The 20,381-nt window shown below is 33.4% G+C and overlaps 1 protein-coding gene and 1 pseudogene across 2 annotated transcripts; both read right to left on the bottom strand.

Annotated features, from left to right (window-relative positions):
* Positions 1–1,671: 1,671 nt before the first annotated feature.
* On the bottom strand, positions 1,672–4,814 carry LOC143637069 (uncharacterized). Its single transcript, XM_077104531.1, has 4 exons — positions 4,575–4,814; positions 4,264–4,502; positions 4,026–4,174; positions 1,672–1,910 (listed from the first exon to the last, which is right to left on the bottom strand). Exons 1-4 carry the CDS (start codon positions 4,751–4,753, stop codon positions 1,698–1,700), a joined length of 780 nt encoding a protein of 259 aa, XP_076960646.1. The 5' UTR covers positions 4,754–4,814; the 3' UTR covers positions 1,672–1,697.
* A 9,876-nt stretch (positions 4,815–14,690) lies between these two features.
* LOC143637067 (GDSL esterase/lipase At1g74460-like) lies at positions 14,691–17,969 on the bottom strand (annotated as a pseudogene). Its single transcript, XR_013154365.1, has 5 exons — positions 17,606–17,969; positions 15,768–15,898; positions 15,438–15,678; positions 15,118–15,367; positions 14,691–15,035 (listed from the first exon to the last, which is right to left on the bottom strand). The product of XR_013154365.1 is annotated as a GDSL esterase/lipase At1g74460-like (transcript).
* Positions 17,970–20,381: the final 2,412 nt, after the last annotated feature.

Genomic DNA, 20,381 nt, shown 5'->3' with positions numbered 1-20,381 from the left:
GCTAACACATGAATTACCCACGTTCAGTTCATGTGGACGTTTAATTTATCATTTCTATTTGATTGCATATTTTCCTTTTAAATAGTGCATGTAGTGGGTTAGTTGCATGAGATCCATGTTCTATTAGTTTTGCATATTCATGTTCATTTCTTCAAGTTTGTAAGCATGTATAAGGCCTTATTGTTTGTTTAATATTAAGAAAAAATGTCTAGTTTCTATCTTATTTTTGGTATATCACTTGGGAGATTAGCCATCTCGAATTGGCTTACTATCAATTCTTCATCAAACTTTTGTAGAAACTATTATTGTTAAATTTTATCCACCGTGACAGCTTTTTGGGTTGAACTATTATTGTTATTACTAGTTCTAGTGTTACTATTTTTGTGGGTGTCATGCAAACTCTTTTGTTAAGGCTTACCACCTCTTTAGATTTGTAACAAATATTTTAATCAATATGGCGGATTACCTAAAATCCAAACACTTCAACGTCAGACACCTAGAAACTATTAGTTCTTCTGAGATCGTGAGGCCAATTGCATCTATTCTCACATTCACTCTGGCAATTTGAGATGCACCTTTTTGGCATATATTGGCCCATTGGGCCTTACATTGAGAACTCAATCTCATTTTTATTTCAAAGACGCTCATATATAACACGTCTGTAGTTACGACTATAGGTCCAGAAGCGTTTTGCTTATCGGGCGACTTTTAATTAAGCATTTAAGCATCTTGCCATTTTGGTTACTCATATACATTTATATGTATGTACTTCTACACAATATAATCCATTTAATTTATGTCATCAATTGCAATTGTTTTTATAGTTTATTTTCAAAACATTTATTGGTTACACTTGCTTTCTTTCCGTTCCTTGTGTGTTATTATTTTGTCTGTTAGTAAACCACGAATGCATGGGCTGTGACCCGAGATATAAGCTTGTTACCAATGTACAGGGGAATATGAGATGGTAATCTGTAATTCATTTGAACATATCTGTTTTTTTTTACGCGTAGGTAGCGTAAATTTACCCGTTTTTTTCCCGAAAATTTTCTATATGAAGTTTAAACTTGAGCTCCAGCCAGCTCGTATATTTAAAAAAATGAATTTTCTTGTACTTTTTACACAAGGGAAAGATACTAAAACAAAAACAAAAGGTGGGTGGGTCTTTTTGAGCTATAAAAGTTAGGTTGCTTAACTTGAGTGAGCTAAACGAGTGAAATCACCCTGCTCGTGCTCAAGTGAAAATATATGCGAGCCAGCTCGGTTTGTCTATTTGAAGCGAGGTTCGAGTCGCAAGCTATTTAAATAACCCTGCTTATTATAAAACTTCTGTTATTTCTAATTTTTTAAGTTTAAAATTTATACACATATATGTCGTTGAGTATATCCAGCAGCAATATACATATAAACTTCTAAAGACCCAATTAAAGATTAAAAAAATTATTCTAATAAACTATGCATGCGCCTTTTAAAAAAAAATGTTAACTTTTTAAATTACTTGAATTAAAATTTTGATTACAGTTAGATATTTTAGTTTTCAAATAACAAGAATAACCAAGGCAAAGTTATGTAGGATACAACTCATCTCGAAAGCATTATCATGTGCCTAATCGTTTATTCGATCGGGATCAAACAATGAATGATAAATAATCTGCAAATTCACGTCTCATGGCTTAAAAAGTTGACAAAAATGAATATCATATGTCGGTCTTACCTGCAGCCTCTAATTCCTGGTTAGTTAGTAATTGGGAGGTGGGAGTGAAATTCATGTTTGATGGAGGTTTGACTGCTTCAAACTCAGTTGACTCAACTGAAAAACAGCTTCCTGCTGCATCAATTGTTTTACTGATGAAATCGGACCTTGAAATGTAGTCCTTCATGGGGCAGATGAAATCAAGATGGTCCCTAGCCTAAACGTAAAGCAGAGAATATATGCTTAGCTTAAAACGTAATTAAGCGTTACACATCGCATATAAGTGGATAACGGGGTCGTTTCTATTGCGGGTCAAAATCAGTTGGGCTGGTCCATAATCTGTTTTTAGTTTCATAGATAATTAATGTGTTAAACATGATTACAGTTGGACTATCCATTGGTCGGTTTTGGGCTCACATCGAACCATATACAGAAATTTCGGTTGAGGTTTTAAAAAACGTTCGGTATCGGTTTTCACAATGGTTTCAATTCAGTTTCGGCTTTTGCCATTTGGGCTTAAAAATTTTGGGACGAAAGAATGGCCCAAAATAATGAATTCTGCCAATATTTTTTTTAATAATGATTAGTTTATCATTACAAATTTAGACCTCAAATTTATTTGCAACAACGTTTATTAATTTTTTTAAAATACTTAGCATTCCAATATAAAATTAAAAATCTATAAGATTAATAGCAAAAGGCAGATTTTTCGTTTTTTAATACTTGGTTCGGTTTTCCGTACATGCAAAACCGAAACCAAACCAGAAATTCGGTTTTTGAAAAAACATAACTGAGTTCACTTCGGTTATTTCGGAGCGGTTTTTCAGTTAAAGTTATGTTATTAGGGGTGTACACGGACCGAACCGGACCGTACGAGAGCTTGTTCGTGTCCGTCCGTTAAGCTTTTGGCGGACAAACGGACGGTTAACGAACACTCTACCGAACGAAAATTCATGTCCGTGTCCTTCCATTAAGAAATTTAGTCCGTCCATGTCCATCCATGTCCGTCCGTTAATAGTGTAAACAGCGTTAACGAACAATAATGGACATTAATGGACAAACGAACATGTGAACATTAATGGACAACGAACACTAATGGACGAATATAAACGGTTACATATTAATACCAAAGATAAATCTAAACAACTTCACCTACAAATTTGGAATTACACCATATAACATCCAAATATATTTAACACGTAGTATATAAACATAAAGTGTACCACTATTATGTAAGAGACATCAGACATGTGTAATACAAAAGTGTGATTAATAACACTAGAAATTCCACAATTATATTACAATACTGGATAGATCTAAACAATAACGATATCGGACGGACATTACCGGACATAATCGGACGAACGCTACCGGACGTTCACGAACACTATCAAACGGACTTGGCCCTTGTCCGTGTTCATCCGCTAAGCTTACCGAACGAAATTTTTTGTCCATGTCCGGTTCGTTTATTAAACGGACGAACATAAACAAACTTCTTGCCGAACGGACGACCGGACATCCGCTGGACGTCCGGTTCGCTTACAGCCCTATACGTTATTTTGGTTTTCTGCATACACCTTCAGTTCACAACACTAATTTTCTAATACACTACAGACACACACACAAACACATTATATGTATATGTACTTTGACTTTTAGCTAGGGGTGTTCAATATACGAACCGACTTGAGAAACTCGAAATTCGATTCGACCCGCATTCGAATTTGAAGGTTTGAATTTGGTTTTCAATCATTCAAATTTGATTCGGTTCGATTTCGATTTAGCAATCGAATACAAAATTATGATTATAAATTCGATTCGATTTGAAATTCGAGTTCAAATTATGCATTTTATTTTGTTTTAAATATACATAGTTTTAAAAAAAGATAAATTATAGAAATTTCTTAAGTTCTAAAGACTAAAAATTAAAAGTTCATTATTTTGGTTATCAATTCATGTAATTGAAGTATTGAACGTGACCACTTTGAATATTTAAGATGTTGTAACTTTAAACGATATATTTGCTTTACATACTCGTATTCTTTATGTTGTTATAAAACTCAGTTTTTTGGTAGTTTTAAACTTAAAATTAATATATATCATTTTAAGCTGAATTCCAATCGAATCCATTCAAATTCGAATCAAATTCGGATTCTCGAATCGAATTTCGAATTGCCTGTTTTAAATTCGAATCGAATTCGAATCCAGCTTCAAAATTTCAAAATTCGAATAAATTTGATTCGATTCGTTGAGCACCCTACTTTTAGCATTGCAGTCATATGGGCAGTTATAAAGTAATACAAACAGAGGATATAAGTTATAACTAGCATACCAGTCGATATTCAGGAGCCCGTTTAGGAAGCTTGAGATATGACATATTACGCGTCTCATAATCCCACAAAAAAGACGTATGATGAATCCACCGGTTTTTAGTAATTGATTGTGCATTCCCACCAAACTTCCGTAGACCAAACACATAATCTACAAAAACAATTAAAGAAACATCATGCTCTTAAACAAAAGAGATTAACTAAAACCAACCAACCAAATTATGACTCAAATCTCCATACCATTCTCACGAAGCTTAAAATCAGCAATCCCTTGAAACACTTGACTGTATAAGAAACTGCTCCAAGACATAATAGGCCGAGGATACGGTTGTACATCGGGCACATCATCCTTGTTACATATGAATGAAACAAATATTGTCCCGTGATCAACTATTACAGTCCCACCGCCGGTAAACCTTCGTATGACGGGAATACTATCTTCTAAAACAGGTTTAATTTCAACAAGTTCACCAGGTTTCCTATTAACAGGCTGATGTCAAACAATAACGTAATTGTCAGTTATTAGAGTCATGGTTAGTTGAGAGTGTTACCCGGAAACACCCATGACTATGTTGGGTTTATCTGTCCCGTCATTAATGACGCACCAGTTGTCTGATGACGTCCGAAGAAGGCACTCTTCAATCTCCAGTTGGTGTAAGATGGGAACTCCTTTCATTCTGAGAACATTCATTAATGGAAGTCGAGCGCGTGCGACGTGTCGTGTAGCCATTTTAAGCGAGTTTTCATGAACTGATTACACTTTTTCTTCTGGTTTTTTTGTTAATTTGAGATTGTAGTAATCATTGAACTGCAAAACAGGCATAAACAACATTAACAAGTAAGAAGAATCGGTTGCTTGACAAATTAAACAACTTAGCAAAATTCATAGATTCCAGTAGGGGTGAGCAAACGGGTCTCACCCACAATATAACTGATGGGTTCGGGTTTGGCGGGTGGGTCGTATGCTCACCCGAAGATTCTTCCAGTATAGGTTAAGGCAGTGGCGGGCGGATACAGAAAAATTTTGTACGGTAGGCATAATACTAAATGGATAAAAATAGATGAAATACAAAAAAAGATGATAAAAATATGTACGACACGTCAGTTTTTATCCCTTATCTTTCTTTTCGGTAAGTTATGTTCACGTGGTTGGCCCGATCATTTTAACCAATATGGTCTTGTTTCATCTCTTTCATTTGCATCTAAAATTCGTATCATATTAACGGAAAATTATCCAAGTCAACTAATTTAGGCATAATCAGGGTAGAGACATGCCTCGGATTATCAATACTACTAGATGAAATTTCAGTTGTTATGTTTTAAAAAAATTGTTATGAGTTCCTAGATGAAACTAGATATTGTTAAGTTGCACTAACAAAACAATCAACACAATTAAATTATACAAGGGGATTAAAATTATGCACCTTAGTTTGAGTTTGGGAGACATCACCAATTCAGTAAACACAAACGTCAATGTAAAGTAACTATTAAATCTGTTTCAGCAACTAGAAGTTCGTAGGTAGCAAATGCTATTGCAATTGTAAAAAGGAATTTAGCAAATGGAATAAATGTGTAGATCTTCAAGATAAGCCTATAATGGCAAATTATAACTAACCTAAAATTTGTATTGTAATGTTTAAATCTGAAGAAAATAAAACAATAATAAATAAATTAGAAATCTAACACTTAAACTGATTCACTACTCATCCGTCACCACCAACACCCGTTTGGATTCTGGAAGAGGAAGTACACTATCAATTAGGTTTCAAATGCTTTTGAGCTTGGGCTGGAACTCACGGTGGGCATCTGGGCTTAAACAAAAAATAATAACATGGATCGGACGGTGGGCCTACTTTGCCTTTAGTGTTGAAGTGCTCATAGCTAAATGAATCATTAACCATCGAAACAAAGTTTTCAATTCACCAAAACCAATAATCATAACATGAACACTATTACAAATCAATCGTCCAGTAAGTGAAATTAAGGCACAGCACACATGAAAATAAATTAACATAAAAATAATTACAAGGATCAGAGGGAGATCTAACATTCCACTGCTGGAGATCCGACGGCGAGAAAATAGTTAAGAGTTGTGGCAGGTGAAAGCCGCCGCCCAAATTGACCAAAATTACTTGCGCGCCGTCGCAATTTGACTGAACAAATTCTTTAGTTTTAGGAAATTTACGATATTTTATAACTTTATCAATCGATATGGTGCTTGTGTTCTTCTTTATGTTATTTTATGTGACATGGAATAATAAAACTATCAAATATGATGAATGGTAACACCATCGGACGTGTATATATCAAGAAATGAAGAGCTCTGCCAGAGATACACCACTTAAGAAATTTACACACCATTCCCCCATTTAATCATAGGCTTCATAAGCAACGTATAGAATAATAACTTAAGCTAGTCAAATCAAGTAAACCATACGAGTCATATGCCATAGAAACTATACGAGCCATATTCTTTTGTATACAGTTCGTATTATATGGAAGACGAGACGTATATGATTTCATACGAAGCATGTAAATCTAACATAAACATATGAACCGTTGTTTGAAAAATCATGTAAAGTAATCTATACGAACTGTATAGGAAATAATACGAAATGTATGACGAAGAATCTTTAAAATTGTACAATTACTTTTGCAAGAAGCGTGAAACGTGTTTCAACATTTAATCCATCAATCTCTCACTGATATTTATGTGTAATCGATTCTTTAACGATATTGTAAGACGAATATTAGGTATAAAAGGAATCTCTCAACCATATAAATTGTGTGATCTCATAGGGTTTTTTACCCACTTACTTCTTTGAACGAGATAAATCTAACAATGAAGTCTGTGTATATTTTACTCACTTCTTTCTCCCCCTTCATCTCTTCCAAATGTTGTTAAAAATATTACCAACCTAAATTTATTTTTCCAACCACATTGATAAATTTCGTTGATGAAATGCATAATTTTGAAGAAAATTTTGTGGAATCCGATGAATCTTTCGCCACCGATTTTGTGGAATCTGGTCATTGATAAATTTCGTTGATGAAATGCATAATTTATTAATTTTACTTAAAAGTTGTTCATATGAATCGTATGTTTTTCATACTATTCGTATTGTTTATACAAAAGCCATATGAACCGTATAACATTACATACGAAGCGTATGACGTCTAAAAAAGTATTACAGCATACGGGTCGTATGCTAAGCATACGAAACATATATTGAATGGTGTGTAAATATGCTTAGTTAATAGGTATAGATGGTGTGCCTATAGAATTTGTCAAAATAAACAGAATGAAACAAATAGTTAATTTGTTTATTGGTCTTACGTTAGTTTTGCGTATGGTCATGCCGTCAAACAAGCTCTGAAATTTTAAAGTTGTTTATTTAGACCTTTACGCCATACAAAAGTCTGGTGGGTGTTGAAATAGAACCTTTGGGTGTCCAAATAAAATCACATTAATGACAATATTGGTACCGGTAAAATGAGTTGACAAAAGAAACTAGCAAACAATTCAAGGTCAAGGTTGGTACAAACAATACAGGTACTAGCAAATAATTCAAGGTCGATACAAACAATTCAAGTTTATTTTAAGACTCTTTTCTTGTTCATAATATCAAGATCATTATTAGTACAGAAATTAACTATTAGTAACCTAGTGTAATTGGATTAATTGGGCGATCAATGTAATCATAATAAACATTAAAAGTTCGGGATGTGCGGAGTGAACGCCTATAAGACCCCGAAATTAGAAGTCCTACAATTAGTAACATTTCCATAAAATTCATAAGTAAATGGCAAAGTGAATTTGATTTATTAAAATAAGTATAGAGTGGCATGCAACGAAAAGTGCAAGTCCTGATCCGGGAAAAAACATCCGAACAAAATTCTTAAATCAAACAAATAAGTTCATGCAATAAATGGAAAACGTCTATTTTTATTTTAATAATAAGTCTTCAACTAGAAATGCCTTCAAAAATTTCGGGTAGCCTCAAGCACGTCCAAGCGGTGATCCATGCCTCCTTAACCTGAAATCAATATAACATACACGCAAAGTCAGCTTGAGCTGAGCATGGCCGGCTATAAGGGAGGGTCGGGTGGTCGACGGACCCCGGCCCGACACCCCGATAGGCCCAGATTTTTTTTTTAAATTATATATTTTTTTATGAAAAACAATATGTATATATAATGTTTAAATTTAAATACACAACTATTAGCTTGGTTTAGTGGTACAAGGGTATGACTTTCAACACAAAGGTTGTGGGTTCTAACCCCACTTGAGACATTCAATTTTATAAAAAAAATATTTTTTACACAACCAAATCATAAGCCCCAAAAATTAAGGCTCATTTAAAAATTAAATTGTTTAAACCCAACAAGATACCTAAGGCCTAAGAAAAATTTCGCCTTCGGCCCAAATTTTTTTAACCGTTCTCAGAGCCGGGTCTGGAGCTGAGTGAGTTCATGTTTTTATAAATAAAATTTATAAAAAAAACTGATTAATGAAATAGACATACGACTTTCATAAAAAATAAGATGAAATAATCTTTTTCCTCAGTCAAGCACATTACACGAGCCTCCTCACCTCAAGTCCATAACACAAAGTCAAGGACTCGAGTAATACATCATTTTGCCCCAAAGACAGTTAAACTATCCCGGGACTCCTCACCTTAACCCGCCAAAAAAGGGATTAAGGAATTTTAAATCATTCATTTGACCCGGTCACGACTTAATAAAAACATTCACATCGGTGGCCACACACACATACAAATTAGTCATGCATCAAGTAAATTAAATCCTCAAACATAGACAATAAACATATGTATAAGTATAAAATATACAAATATGGTAAAGTCCATGCAACATCGTCTAAATAGTTTAAACGGGTAATAATCATACTTAAGCGTACATGCTAGCCCAAAAGATAAAAACATTTAAAAAGGTGCATCATGAAACTCACCTGATACGAATCACAAAAAAGATCAACGAGCTAGGGAACCGCTAGGTGAACACTCACAAGCTAAGGTTTGCCAAGTTATAGCACACCAAATCATCAACTAGACCATGCTAACTCACTCGCCCTACGAGACGTTCCTGTCACACCCCGAGCAAAGGCGGCGGAACATGCCGAGGTGTAACGATTGCCCATAAGCACATGACACTAATTAAAATGACAATATTTAACAAACTCATTTCATTTCACAACATCGAAAATGTCACATAACAAATATTCATAAGTAGTCATAACAAGATATCACGAAATATAAAATCAAATATTGTTCATTTTACTAATATCCTAGAAGTCTTGACAACGTTTTCTCCACAAACTCGACTCAATCAAGATAGCAAACCTGTAACATTTCATAAAATAAAGTTTATCAACACAAAGGTTTGTGAGTAATTCATAAGTTTGAGCATATAAATATATAATAAGAAAGCGCCAAAAAACTCGTATATGAAACAATAAATAAAAGCAATAATTTGAATAACATGATAAAATCGCTAATAGAATTACGTTAGCGACACCTAACTATAAGGGGATGCCAAATAGTCTAGGATTTTTATAGTTATCGTTAATTGCATTACGTTAACGACACCTTGCTATAAGGGGATGCCAAATAGACTAGGATTTTATAGTTCCACCAACCAAAAGCGATAAACACATAGGCATATAATCATAGAACACCAGTTCGAGTAATTATTCAAGTAAAGTATACAATAACGTTTGCGGTTTAAGATTCAAGTATAAAACATTTAGTTGAATAAGTATGAAATGTCACCCCCCAAAACAAAAGATAGAAAACTTGAAAGATGATAATTTGAAGATTTGCCGGAACGACGGGTTTAACGAACAATGCCTAAAAGGAAAGAAGTTTCATATTTAGAAATGTTTTCTTGAAAGTCTTAAAATAAATGTTAGAGAAAAGTAAACAATTAAAGTTCAAGGTTTAAAATGTAACTGATTACGAATTTGTAACAATAATCCCTTTAAAAATATAAGTTTGCTCGAAACCGGGTTAAAGTATCTAACCTTAATATTTACTCAACCTATGTTAAGTAATAAGGTGGGTAAAATGCAAGAATGCAAGTCTCTTTGGAATAAAGATACTAAAACGGGTTTTAACGAGTGTTCGAGTTGTTGATTCGGGTCTTGACAATTGGTCAAACCCAAATCCAACTTTCCAAAATATTAAATGTTATGAGATAAGTCATAAAAATCCAATAATACATTACAAAGTATGTAGATCTATTGTTTTAGAACTAACAGCGTACGTTAAGCGAGTGTTCGGTTTTGTCGGTCCAAAATTTGTTATGAGATCAAGTTGGATCCAACATTTCCAAGTACTTAAGAAAATAATTAAAATCAGTTTGTAAACTATTTTTAAAGAAATATACAAGTCTTGATAGCTAAAAACACACTTGTGTGTCTTAAGCGAGTAAAAGTCGGTTTAGTTCGGTTTGGTTCGGTTTCCATCTCACAATAAGTTCATAGATTGTTTCCACATGCCCAAATATCCAAGAACTTGTATAATAATATACAAATGAAAATACTTAAGTTTTACAACCACAAAGTTAACAACAAAGTCTTTAAACAAAAGTTTTAAAGACAGATTTAACCCCTGTAGTTCGTTTTAGATGATTTTAACGCGTTTTAAAGACCGAAAAGGATGTTTTCAAGACCCAACAAGTGTAAAACAATATTGTAACATAAAATCCATCATTTTGATTATTTCCAAAGTTTCGGTTTACAAAACGGGTCGATTTCAAGATAAACAATTACAAAAGGGATACAAATCGAGACCCGAATTTGACGAATGTCACAGTTCCTACATGATTGAGTTGGCCCGAAGCCTCGTCCATACTTAAACTCATTCACATCATCCCAAAAATTACCCAAAACTTCCCCTGAACTAAAACCGGGGCCAGCGGGTCACAAACTATACCCACTTAAAATTAACTGTACCGAATTCGCGCACTAACGAATCATTTAATTTTTGTTAATATTGCTTCATTAAAATTTCATTAGAAATATTAATTTATGATTATGTCACACATAATCATAAATTATCCAAACCCAACTTTTTCCGCAGAGATATATAACGCTTCTTTCAATTGAACGATATTCTGGTTCATCTTCTTCACAAATCCCAAATTAAATTCTTGCCTCGAATTCAGAGTTTTATCCGATTAAAGTATTTTGGAGAACCACCAAAATAACTTTAAATCTGAAAGTTTTCATACGACTCTCTGAATAATCAAGGTTGCAATTCCAAAATCCACTAACATTAACAACCTATTCAAGGTCGTTACAAACCATACAAGTTTAGTTTTATTTTTGTACTTTTTTTTATCAAGTTTGATGTGCCTTTTAATTTAAAACCATGTTGTCATAGTAAATTTTACTATAAACCGCGAGTGAATGTTAATGTACAAGTCGTAACCGAGGCTTACAAGTTTCAACACCCTTGCCACGGCGTGCGGGTTACATGCTCCTCATTTTATGTAATTGTAGATTACATAGTCCAAAACATGTATTGGGTGATACTTTTGAGCATTTACATGTTACAAAATGAATTATATGGGTTACAGAGGTCCCATTGACAGAAATTCTTTTTGTTTAAAACTTTACGTCTTGTTCTTGAGTTTTTTAACCAATGAAAGAAAAGGAAAGGAGAGGGAATGATAAGAAAGGGAAGGGAAGTGAATAATTTTTTTTTAATTATGTGTGTTCTTAAGTTGGAAGGAAATTAGAAAAAGAGAAAGGATAACTATGTTATTAAGTTGGATGAAAAGAAAAGAAAAATAACACTTTTACAATTTTACCCTTAAGTTGGATGTTTTTAATTATGTTCTTAGTGGATAATATTGTAATTAGGTGTTGTTATCCTTAATAATCAGCCGAATAATGGAAGGATAACTTTTTGAAAAAATACATTACTTTAATCCCTCCTAACTCCTCATACTCTTTACCTTTTCATCCTAAAAAAAACTAAAGAACACTTATTTTTTAACTATCCTTAGTTTTCATTTCTTTTCCATCCTTTAAAAAAATTCAAGAACAATTATAAATCCGGGATGCAACTTTGGAAAATAACATGTATATCAGGTTAAAAAAATTAAAATTAACCAGGTTCGAATATTTACGTGGCGGAGGCAGCGATTTGAAGGTGTACAGGATTAATTTTGATGCTTGAAACAGAGCTTTGCTTTAGGTGGTTAAACCTGATCTCCAATGATTTTTTTGAAGATTATAACTTGTAAGTAAAGGTAATAAAAAAATTAGATTAGTGTTTATGATTCTGGTCAACGGGGTCAAAGAAAAAGATAAATGGGCAGATGGGTCATTGGTGGATATGGCCACCGGATTACCTCTAGTCCCGAGGGATTGGTTGGACCAACTAAACCATTTCTATTGGTGAACTAGTTTAGGTTGAAACACTGCTTTAAAATTAAAAAGAAAATGCAAAAAGTCCTCAAACTAGGCCAAACAACTCGTGGAAACAACCTAGTTTGCCCACTACTTGCATGACCACATATCACTAAATTATTGGCTCACATTTTAATTTATTTTCATTTTTCATTTCATACTAATTAATTTTAACATTAAAACTGTATTTCTTTAATAAGTTTTTTAAAAAAATCTAAAAACACAATATTGTTTAGTTTTTCTTGTGAACATACTGGTATAAATTTTATTACAAAACATAAGATTGCAAAAAAATATATTTATTTAATAAAAAGTAATGAAGTTTGGTTTGCTAATTTGTGTGGATAGTTCGGTTTGGTTGGATTGAATTGGTAGAAAAGAGAGAAATTAGTTTTATAATAAAGATTGGGTTATGTTGGTTTATAAATGAGAATGGTCTAATCCATATCACGTGGGTCGATTACTTGTATTTGGTTAAGTTTACGGTAATAATTTTGAATGAAATGGCCATTCACAGTTTTTTAAATAAAAAATATATTAATATGTTTTAATTTTTAGACTTAAGTGTTTGGAGTAGCTAAAAAGTGAAAAATACCCTGTCACGTCACTGCAACATAGGCATTGATGCTCTTGCTAATTTTTCCCTCAAGCCCACAAACGCCCCGACCTTCTACCATTGCCCCACCCCCCAAACCAAATTCACCATGGCTTAATGGCGTTTGGCGCTATCCTTGCTATAGTGTAACGTGGGTGTTTGCCCAATACACTTGGTCTTATGTTTATAGAAAAAAAAAATTTCAAAAGTTTAAAGATAAGGAAAGTTGAGGAGAGAAACGTTTGTTACTTTTAAAATGTTAATCTTGATCTATACATAAATGAGTAATGAATGTGTTAAAAGCTTAAAAAAAAAACTATCCTATTTTTTTATTGTTTTGTAACATTTTTTTAAATAATATTTTTAGTGACCACTATATGCTGAAGAGGGAGAGAAAATGCGTGTAGAGTCACGATAATGACTCACTTGCTTGAACCATAGGGACTGCCGACACGATGTGTCACGTGTGTACATGCAGCCACAATGACTCATGTGAGCATGTGTGAGAATGACGTCACATGGTCTACAACTCTCTGCCACCCCACCCCTATCTCTAAAGACGCTGTTGCCCTATCCACGTTCTAATAGCGTCTCCTTTTTTCCCATTGTAACAAAAGTTACTCCTGACACCCCTCGATGAATGACGTTCTTTCATTACTCTCTTGTCCATGTCCTCATTGTCTTCTTTTTTCCCCACATTGGACAGCATGCACAACATAGTGATCTTGAAGAAAGGGTCTTAAATTTAACTTTTTTAAATATATTATTATTTGAAAGCTTAATATAATTATAAATGGCATGATTCCGATTATCTGAGTCTTTTGATAGTATTTTACCAATAGTTTTAAGGACATGTGTTATACCTAGTGAGAGGTGAGTATCGCCATGCGGGCGCCACGTAAACAAGAAACACACTCATTCACTCATATCATTATACATGGTGAGTAGTGAGTGATTTTTTTTCAAACATTAAATGACATATTATATTAAATATTAAAAAGAAAAAAAAACAAGGTATCTCCATGTAATTGGTTGTTTATCAAACATGACTCACTTCCATGAGCATATTCACATGGTACCCTATTCACCCCTCACCACTCATACCTCTGTCGTGAAGTTATAATGAATGTGAGTCATATATATATATGGCTCACTCCTTTCACGTCACGATGTATAATAAATACTCTTATATCAAATGTGCGTGTTGTTTGTTATGATAATTGTTGTGATTGATGGGCATACAAAGAATGTCCATGAAAAGGGAATCCGGGATCACAAACAGCCATGAACAGGGGAATGAAGAGACTGAGAGGAGCGGTGAAGATCCTAGGTCTTCCACCGGTTATAGATGCTCTAAATGGCATCATTGCCATATACCATATGATATCATATGCATGACTGTTAGTGATTTGATCACCTTAAGACAACCATTTACGGTTTAATTCATAAGTCAACAACTTGGATATATTGATGAAGTGAAACGCTTACAATTGATGAAATCAAAACTATAGGGAGGGATGCTCAAGGTTTTGTTTTGTCCAACTTGTTGGGCCATTTAATTTGGACTACTTAATTGATTAAGTTGGGCTTGTGAGTTGGGTCGGTTCACAACATGACAACAATAACAATCGTGTATATGTATTTTTTTAATCACCAAAAAGATCACATTACAAGAACAAATCAAAGACTCCCAATGTTTTGTTACAAACCATAAAAAAATAATTTAGTGACATGCTGATTAATCGTCACCAGGTGCAGTAGTCGAAGATGGAGACACGCCATCAGTTTGATTGATCGGCTTAAACCCTAGTTTTCTAATAAGTTCATCAGCAATCAACTCATTAGCGCGATCCGATGGATGGTATTCGTCCCAAAATAGATATTTACTTCGGTCTTTACATAGTCTTGACACCGGTATACATGTCAAAGCAGGTCTAATCTTTCCAAACGAGCAACAAGGCGAATCAGCATTGGCAAACCCTACACTCATGCCATTTCAATAACATACACAATTAGCGACAGTTTAACCGTTAGAAGAAACTAATAGAAACAAGAAGCTTACCGTATTTACTTGGATTGGTAATAACATTATTAACTACATCATATGCATCTCCAAATTTGTAACTCGCATTCGGAAACTTTGCCGACAAATCATCCATGAGTTTAGCGGTCGCCTTGTTGAAGTTTAGAGCGAGGGTATTTGTTTTTTCTTGGCACCCGCCCGAACTACTTAACACCCTTTGAAGAGGAATACAACCCATCGGACCTAACCCAAAAACCATCAACTGTCTCGCCCCCATTCCATGCAATACCTACAACAAAGGTCCTTTAGCGACGGCACGTAGTCACAAATCATTAGTCAATGAAGGAGTCATCATTTACCGTAAGCTGGGCACCAAGAGTTTCCATCAAGTAGTCAATGTAGGAGTCATCATTATACGTCCAAGAATCAGAGTAAACGGGCATCAAGTAGTTGTTAATAAAATCGTTGCTACCTAACGCGACAACATACTTAGCGCCCTGAAAGAATTCAGTCGCTGCTTCGTTGCCAATTTTGTCGCGGATCAAAGTTTGAACCCCCGTTGAATAACTCGATTTGCTTGTACATTGAAAATCTTTGAATCTGTAGAAATTTGACCACCCTTTAACCATATGTTTCAACTATATTGTACGACTCATGAACATAAGAACATTGAGTTAATTTGGACTTACAAATAAACCGCCGGTTTCATTCACGATCCCACCACCTCCTGATGCGAAATTCACTCCATTAGCGAGAATTACATCTTCTGATAACGAGGGGTCGAGGAAAGCTGGTGGTCGAGGAAGCCCTATCTTATCACCTACAACAAAGATACGCCTGCGGTTATATATTTAGCTCTTTCACATATCACAACAAATTAAAGAACTTTCACTGACAGACAAATCCGTTGTTTTTTTCCTTAGTGAAACTAGGAATCGTCGGTAATTTGTTGATGAAGAATGAAGATAAGTGAGGAAACACGACAGGGCCGTCTCAGACCCCATGCAAGGCTCAGCCGTCATCTAGGGACTAGGGAATGGTCTCGATAAGGGCAAGGATTTTTATATAAAAAGTTATATATAATAAATATAAAATCTTTTTTAACCGTTATTAGTGAATTGAGATGAAAATTGTTGATAAAAAACACCAATAAGAGTCTAAAAACCTGAACAGGTTTAGTAAAAATTAAAGTACAATCTAATAAAATGTTATTGAGTCTAAGCCTAGTAATGCAATAAATCAGTAATGGACAATTAGTTTTGGGAAAAATTTGTTATAAGGGCCATTTATTAGTATTTGTCTTGAGCACTTAAATTCTGGGAGACGGCCCTAAAACACAACGTGATCATTGAAAGATAGGTAACTGGTATTACTGACACAAAAAGATACATAATGACGGATGGTTTTGCTAGATCACTGTGACACTATCAGCCAAAGATACATATTTTTGGTCTTTTAAATTTAGTTGATCTATTAATAGTGTGAGATTCCGTCAATGGATCATTTTAGCATTGTATATAACCAAAAGGATTGTTTTCAAGAATGGAGTGGAACCGATAGGACGGATTGAATTGGGAACCAGGCATCGGTCTAACCGTCCCGAGTCCCAACCAGTGACCACTAAGATTATCAGTTTGCTGTCTGGTCCAATTCTAAAAACACAACAAAAAACTTGGCTTTGGCAGCACCCCTCTTTTAGTAACACTTGAATATATCACAAACTGAACACAAGTTGTAGAAGAAAACCATAATATCTATTTTTAGCGATACGAGCAGTGCCAGCCGAGTTCCAACCCAAGCCTGCCATGAGATTGGGTTGTTTAACTTGTTAAAACTTAAGCTTCAGCTCCAGCTCGGCTCGTCTCCAAATCCATTTTTGAAGCTCAAGGTCGAATTATTAGTAGTGTGTAAAACAAACTAGAGCTTAGCTCGGGCTAGTCATTAATTACCTTGTATATATTTATTCTTCGGGATTGAGGTACGGTTTGCCTACATCCCACCCTTCTTAGACCCTGTTAATACATTTGCTATTTGTGGACTTTTTTTTACCAGGTATGATTAATTGATTATGTTATATATAATTATAATTTTATATATAATTTAGTATATATTATTTAACTGCTTTTATCAAAATTCTATATATACTAATTAATGTAAATATAGAATAATATATTTTATATATTAAATAATAATTGTGTGTATATAATATATATCATGCTCCTTTAGACTCATGAGCCCACTTAAGTTTTAGTAGTGAAGCTCGGGCTTGGGCTCGTACATTAAACGAGTTTGTTTATAAGCTCAAGCTCACTTAAGTTCTACTTAATTAGGGTGTTAATTAGCTGATCTCGAGTAGCTCTGTATGTTTACACCCCTACCAAACAAACTTTATCATACATGATTGCTGACGAATAACATTATCTTATTGCATTACCCATCTCAAGTTTAAATGAAAATACTGTCCTATGACTACTAGTCTACCTTTAGCGACTGAAATAGTAACATCTTTAACATCACTTTCACGTACCTATAATATCCGCGACAGTTCGGCCATTGGTGAACCTGCCATTTGGCAGTCCGTTATCAAAGTCGATCCCGTACCAAGGTTGTGCTGCCTGAGCAAAACTCTTAGAAAGCCGATTGTTGTTTCCGTTATCTGATAACGAGTCTCCGAATATGAACTGCACAATCTTGCAATTGTACCCGTCGATCAAACCTGAAAATACGGTCGTTAAAACCACCACCACTGTCACAGTTAACTTCATTTTTTTGTATTAAGATTTTCTTCTTGTTAATATCATGCAGAAATGAGGGTTTTTATACATGAAAATGATTTAGAAAGCGTGTACGCAAGTCTTTGACTAGGGAGAAGTTGTGCTAGCTACTTTTATTTTTAAAATGGTTATTTCTTGTTATTACCGATTATACTAAACTACCCTTTAAATAAATATTAATTAACGGTAGTTTGTGGTTAAAAAGTTTAATTTATAAAAAAACGAGGTTTTTTATCTTGAACAAAAAGATCACTTGATCTATTTTAATATTTCAGAATCCCTAGCTGGTTTAAAACGCACATCTATGAAATTAAAAAATGTGGGTGAGATCCGGTACAAATAAAATTAACATACTAAACATATATATAATTAGAGTAATTACAGTTTTAAACCAGAGTAATTATGTTATAAATAAAATAATGCAATAATAATTACTCTAGTTCAAAAGTTATAATTTAATAATAATTACTCTTGTGCTAAAATAATTACTCTAGTTATTAATACATTTCTCACGATAAAAATCAATTTGTATTTGATCTAAACCAATTAAAAACTTAACATAGATTAATAGCACAATTATGATAAGTGTACCGAGTGGTGTCGTTGTGTCCAGTTAGTAGGTAGAGTTGTTCAATCCTTACATGACATATATTTTTATTCTTGTAATGAACATCAAATCTAATAGACACACAATTAAAATCGTGTAATAAACATGATTGTCTAACAAATTTATCTAGCTGTGTAACGTTTATATTTTATTTATTTATTTTTTAATTTTAAGTTTGTTCATGATAGAACAAGGTTTTTTTTTATGTGGGGTGAAAGTGCATGGCGTTTGATAAGCTAACTGTAACTACTGCAACGACTTTGATATTTTCATAATTGGCGTTATGTTGCTTGCCAATATATTTTTATGGGTGTTCACCAACTTCATGATTTGGTGGAATTTAATTTTATGTGATGTTAAGAATTAAGATGTATATTCATTTTTCGTATTATTTGTCTTTATTCTTTTATGTCAAATATTTCAACATTAGATTGGTTGTTCACGAGTCAAGCTAGAGTGGTTTCGAGCTCGAGCTCGAAATTAAATGAGGCAGCTTAGCTAGGCTCTGTAAGAATAAATATATGGATATGTATATTTATATATAGCCATCATTATCATTTATATAATAATTAAATCAAAATATAAAATTAGACCTTATAATTATATTAGCTAGGTAATTGTTGATGGATCAAATTACTCTTTATTGTTAATCAAGGGTTTTCCCTTGGGTGTATATAAATATATGGAGATACTAATTAACATCATAAAAATATAACCTAAACCTCATGTAATAATTTGTGACCCTCTCTCCATATATTATTCGGTTTCTCAAGAACCCTAATCCCCATCACTAATATACATCCTAAAGGGGAACTCGACCAAGCTGACTATCATGTCGTCTGAATCTTTCTCTCTCTGCTGTGACAGGTATGTTTTTAGTCATAGGTTTATCATAATATTCATGTTTCATTACCGACATGAAGAACTGATCAACATGTGGTATCCGAGCGATGTTAATCAATCAACTCTTCATGTTTTCTATAATATCAGGATCTAATTAGGGAGTCATGGACTAAAACATGATAAACCCCAAATTAATTTTCGATTTTATTAATTAAGTTTTGTATACTGAAAATAGAAATCGCCGTAGACCCATAAACAAATATTTGTAACCAATTTAATACAATTCATGTAATTATCGATATGTTCTCTTATTTATATATTATATATCAAATTAAATTATGATACGTTTGTTATATAATTTTTGAAAGGATTTTTTTCTTTCAAAAAATAAATAAATATTGAATAAATTAATAATCCTTAAAGAAATCTTGGAGTAATCTTGTTAAGATTATACTCCTAAATGGTTCCATTACAAGCATAACATGTATTTTGGTTTAAAATTTGGATTAGGATATGACTTTTTATTTTTTTCTAATTTTGGCTAAACTTTATCTCCAAGTTATTTCAAAATTTGATTAATGAATAAAAGATATATTTTGAAAATAACTCAATTTTGGAGAATCCCTTAGAATTTTGAACTTAAATCTTATTGTCTAAAATAGTTTTCGCGTTTAATTTTAATGTTCACCGAGAACTCATAATTTTCGAGATCTGATAAAACTGAGAACTAATAATACCGAAAACGACATAATTACCGAGTACTTATGTTTTCCTAAAACCAAGTTTTCCGAAAACTCCTAAATCTCGTAAACCGTACGCTAAAAAAAAATTAATAATGTTTTGTAAATACTAAAACTTTTACAAAGCATAAAAGCTTTACTTGAATGAATTTTGATGTATCACTTCTGCCCAAAGGTGATGTGTTACATCTACCCCTCATTCAAGTCTAATTACAAAGCTTTGTTAATTTTGCCTACATGATTTAAATGTCTCATTTCTGCCCAAATGTGATATGTTACATTTATATCCAACAAATTTAACTCGTGCATAATTAAAATAATTGTCTCACTTCTGCCCAA

Source organism: Bidens hawaiensis, unplaced genomic scaffold (assembly GCF_021521415.1).
Source record: "Bidens hawaiensis isolate Kalapana, Puna unplaced genomic scaffold, B.hawaiensis_p1.1 tig00008123_1, whole genome shotgun sequence".
Taxonomy (NCBI): Eukaryota; Viridiplantae; Streptophyta; class Magnoliopsida; order Asterales; family Asteraceae; genus Bidens; species Bidens hawaiensis.
Note: the sequence above shows the minus strand (reverse complement) of the source record. Positions and strands in the feature narration are given on the sequence as shown.

Bases quoted from the DNA above. Each gene is read 5' to 3' on its own strand.
- LOC143637069 (XM_077104531.1), bottom strand. From the start codon at position 4,753: ATGGCTACACGACACGTCGCACGCGCTCGACTTCCATTAATGAATGTT. The intron at 4,503-4,574 runs GTAACACTCTCA...GCCTGTTAATAG, and splicing joins ATAGTCATGGGTGTTTCCGG to GAAACCTGGTGAACTTGTTG. The intron at 1,911-4,025 runs GTATGCTAGTTA...CTTTACGTTTAG, and splicing joins GGGCTCCTGAATATCGACTG to GCTAGGGACCATCTTGATTT.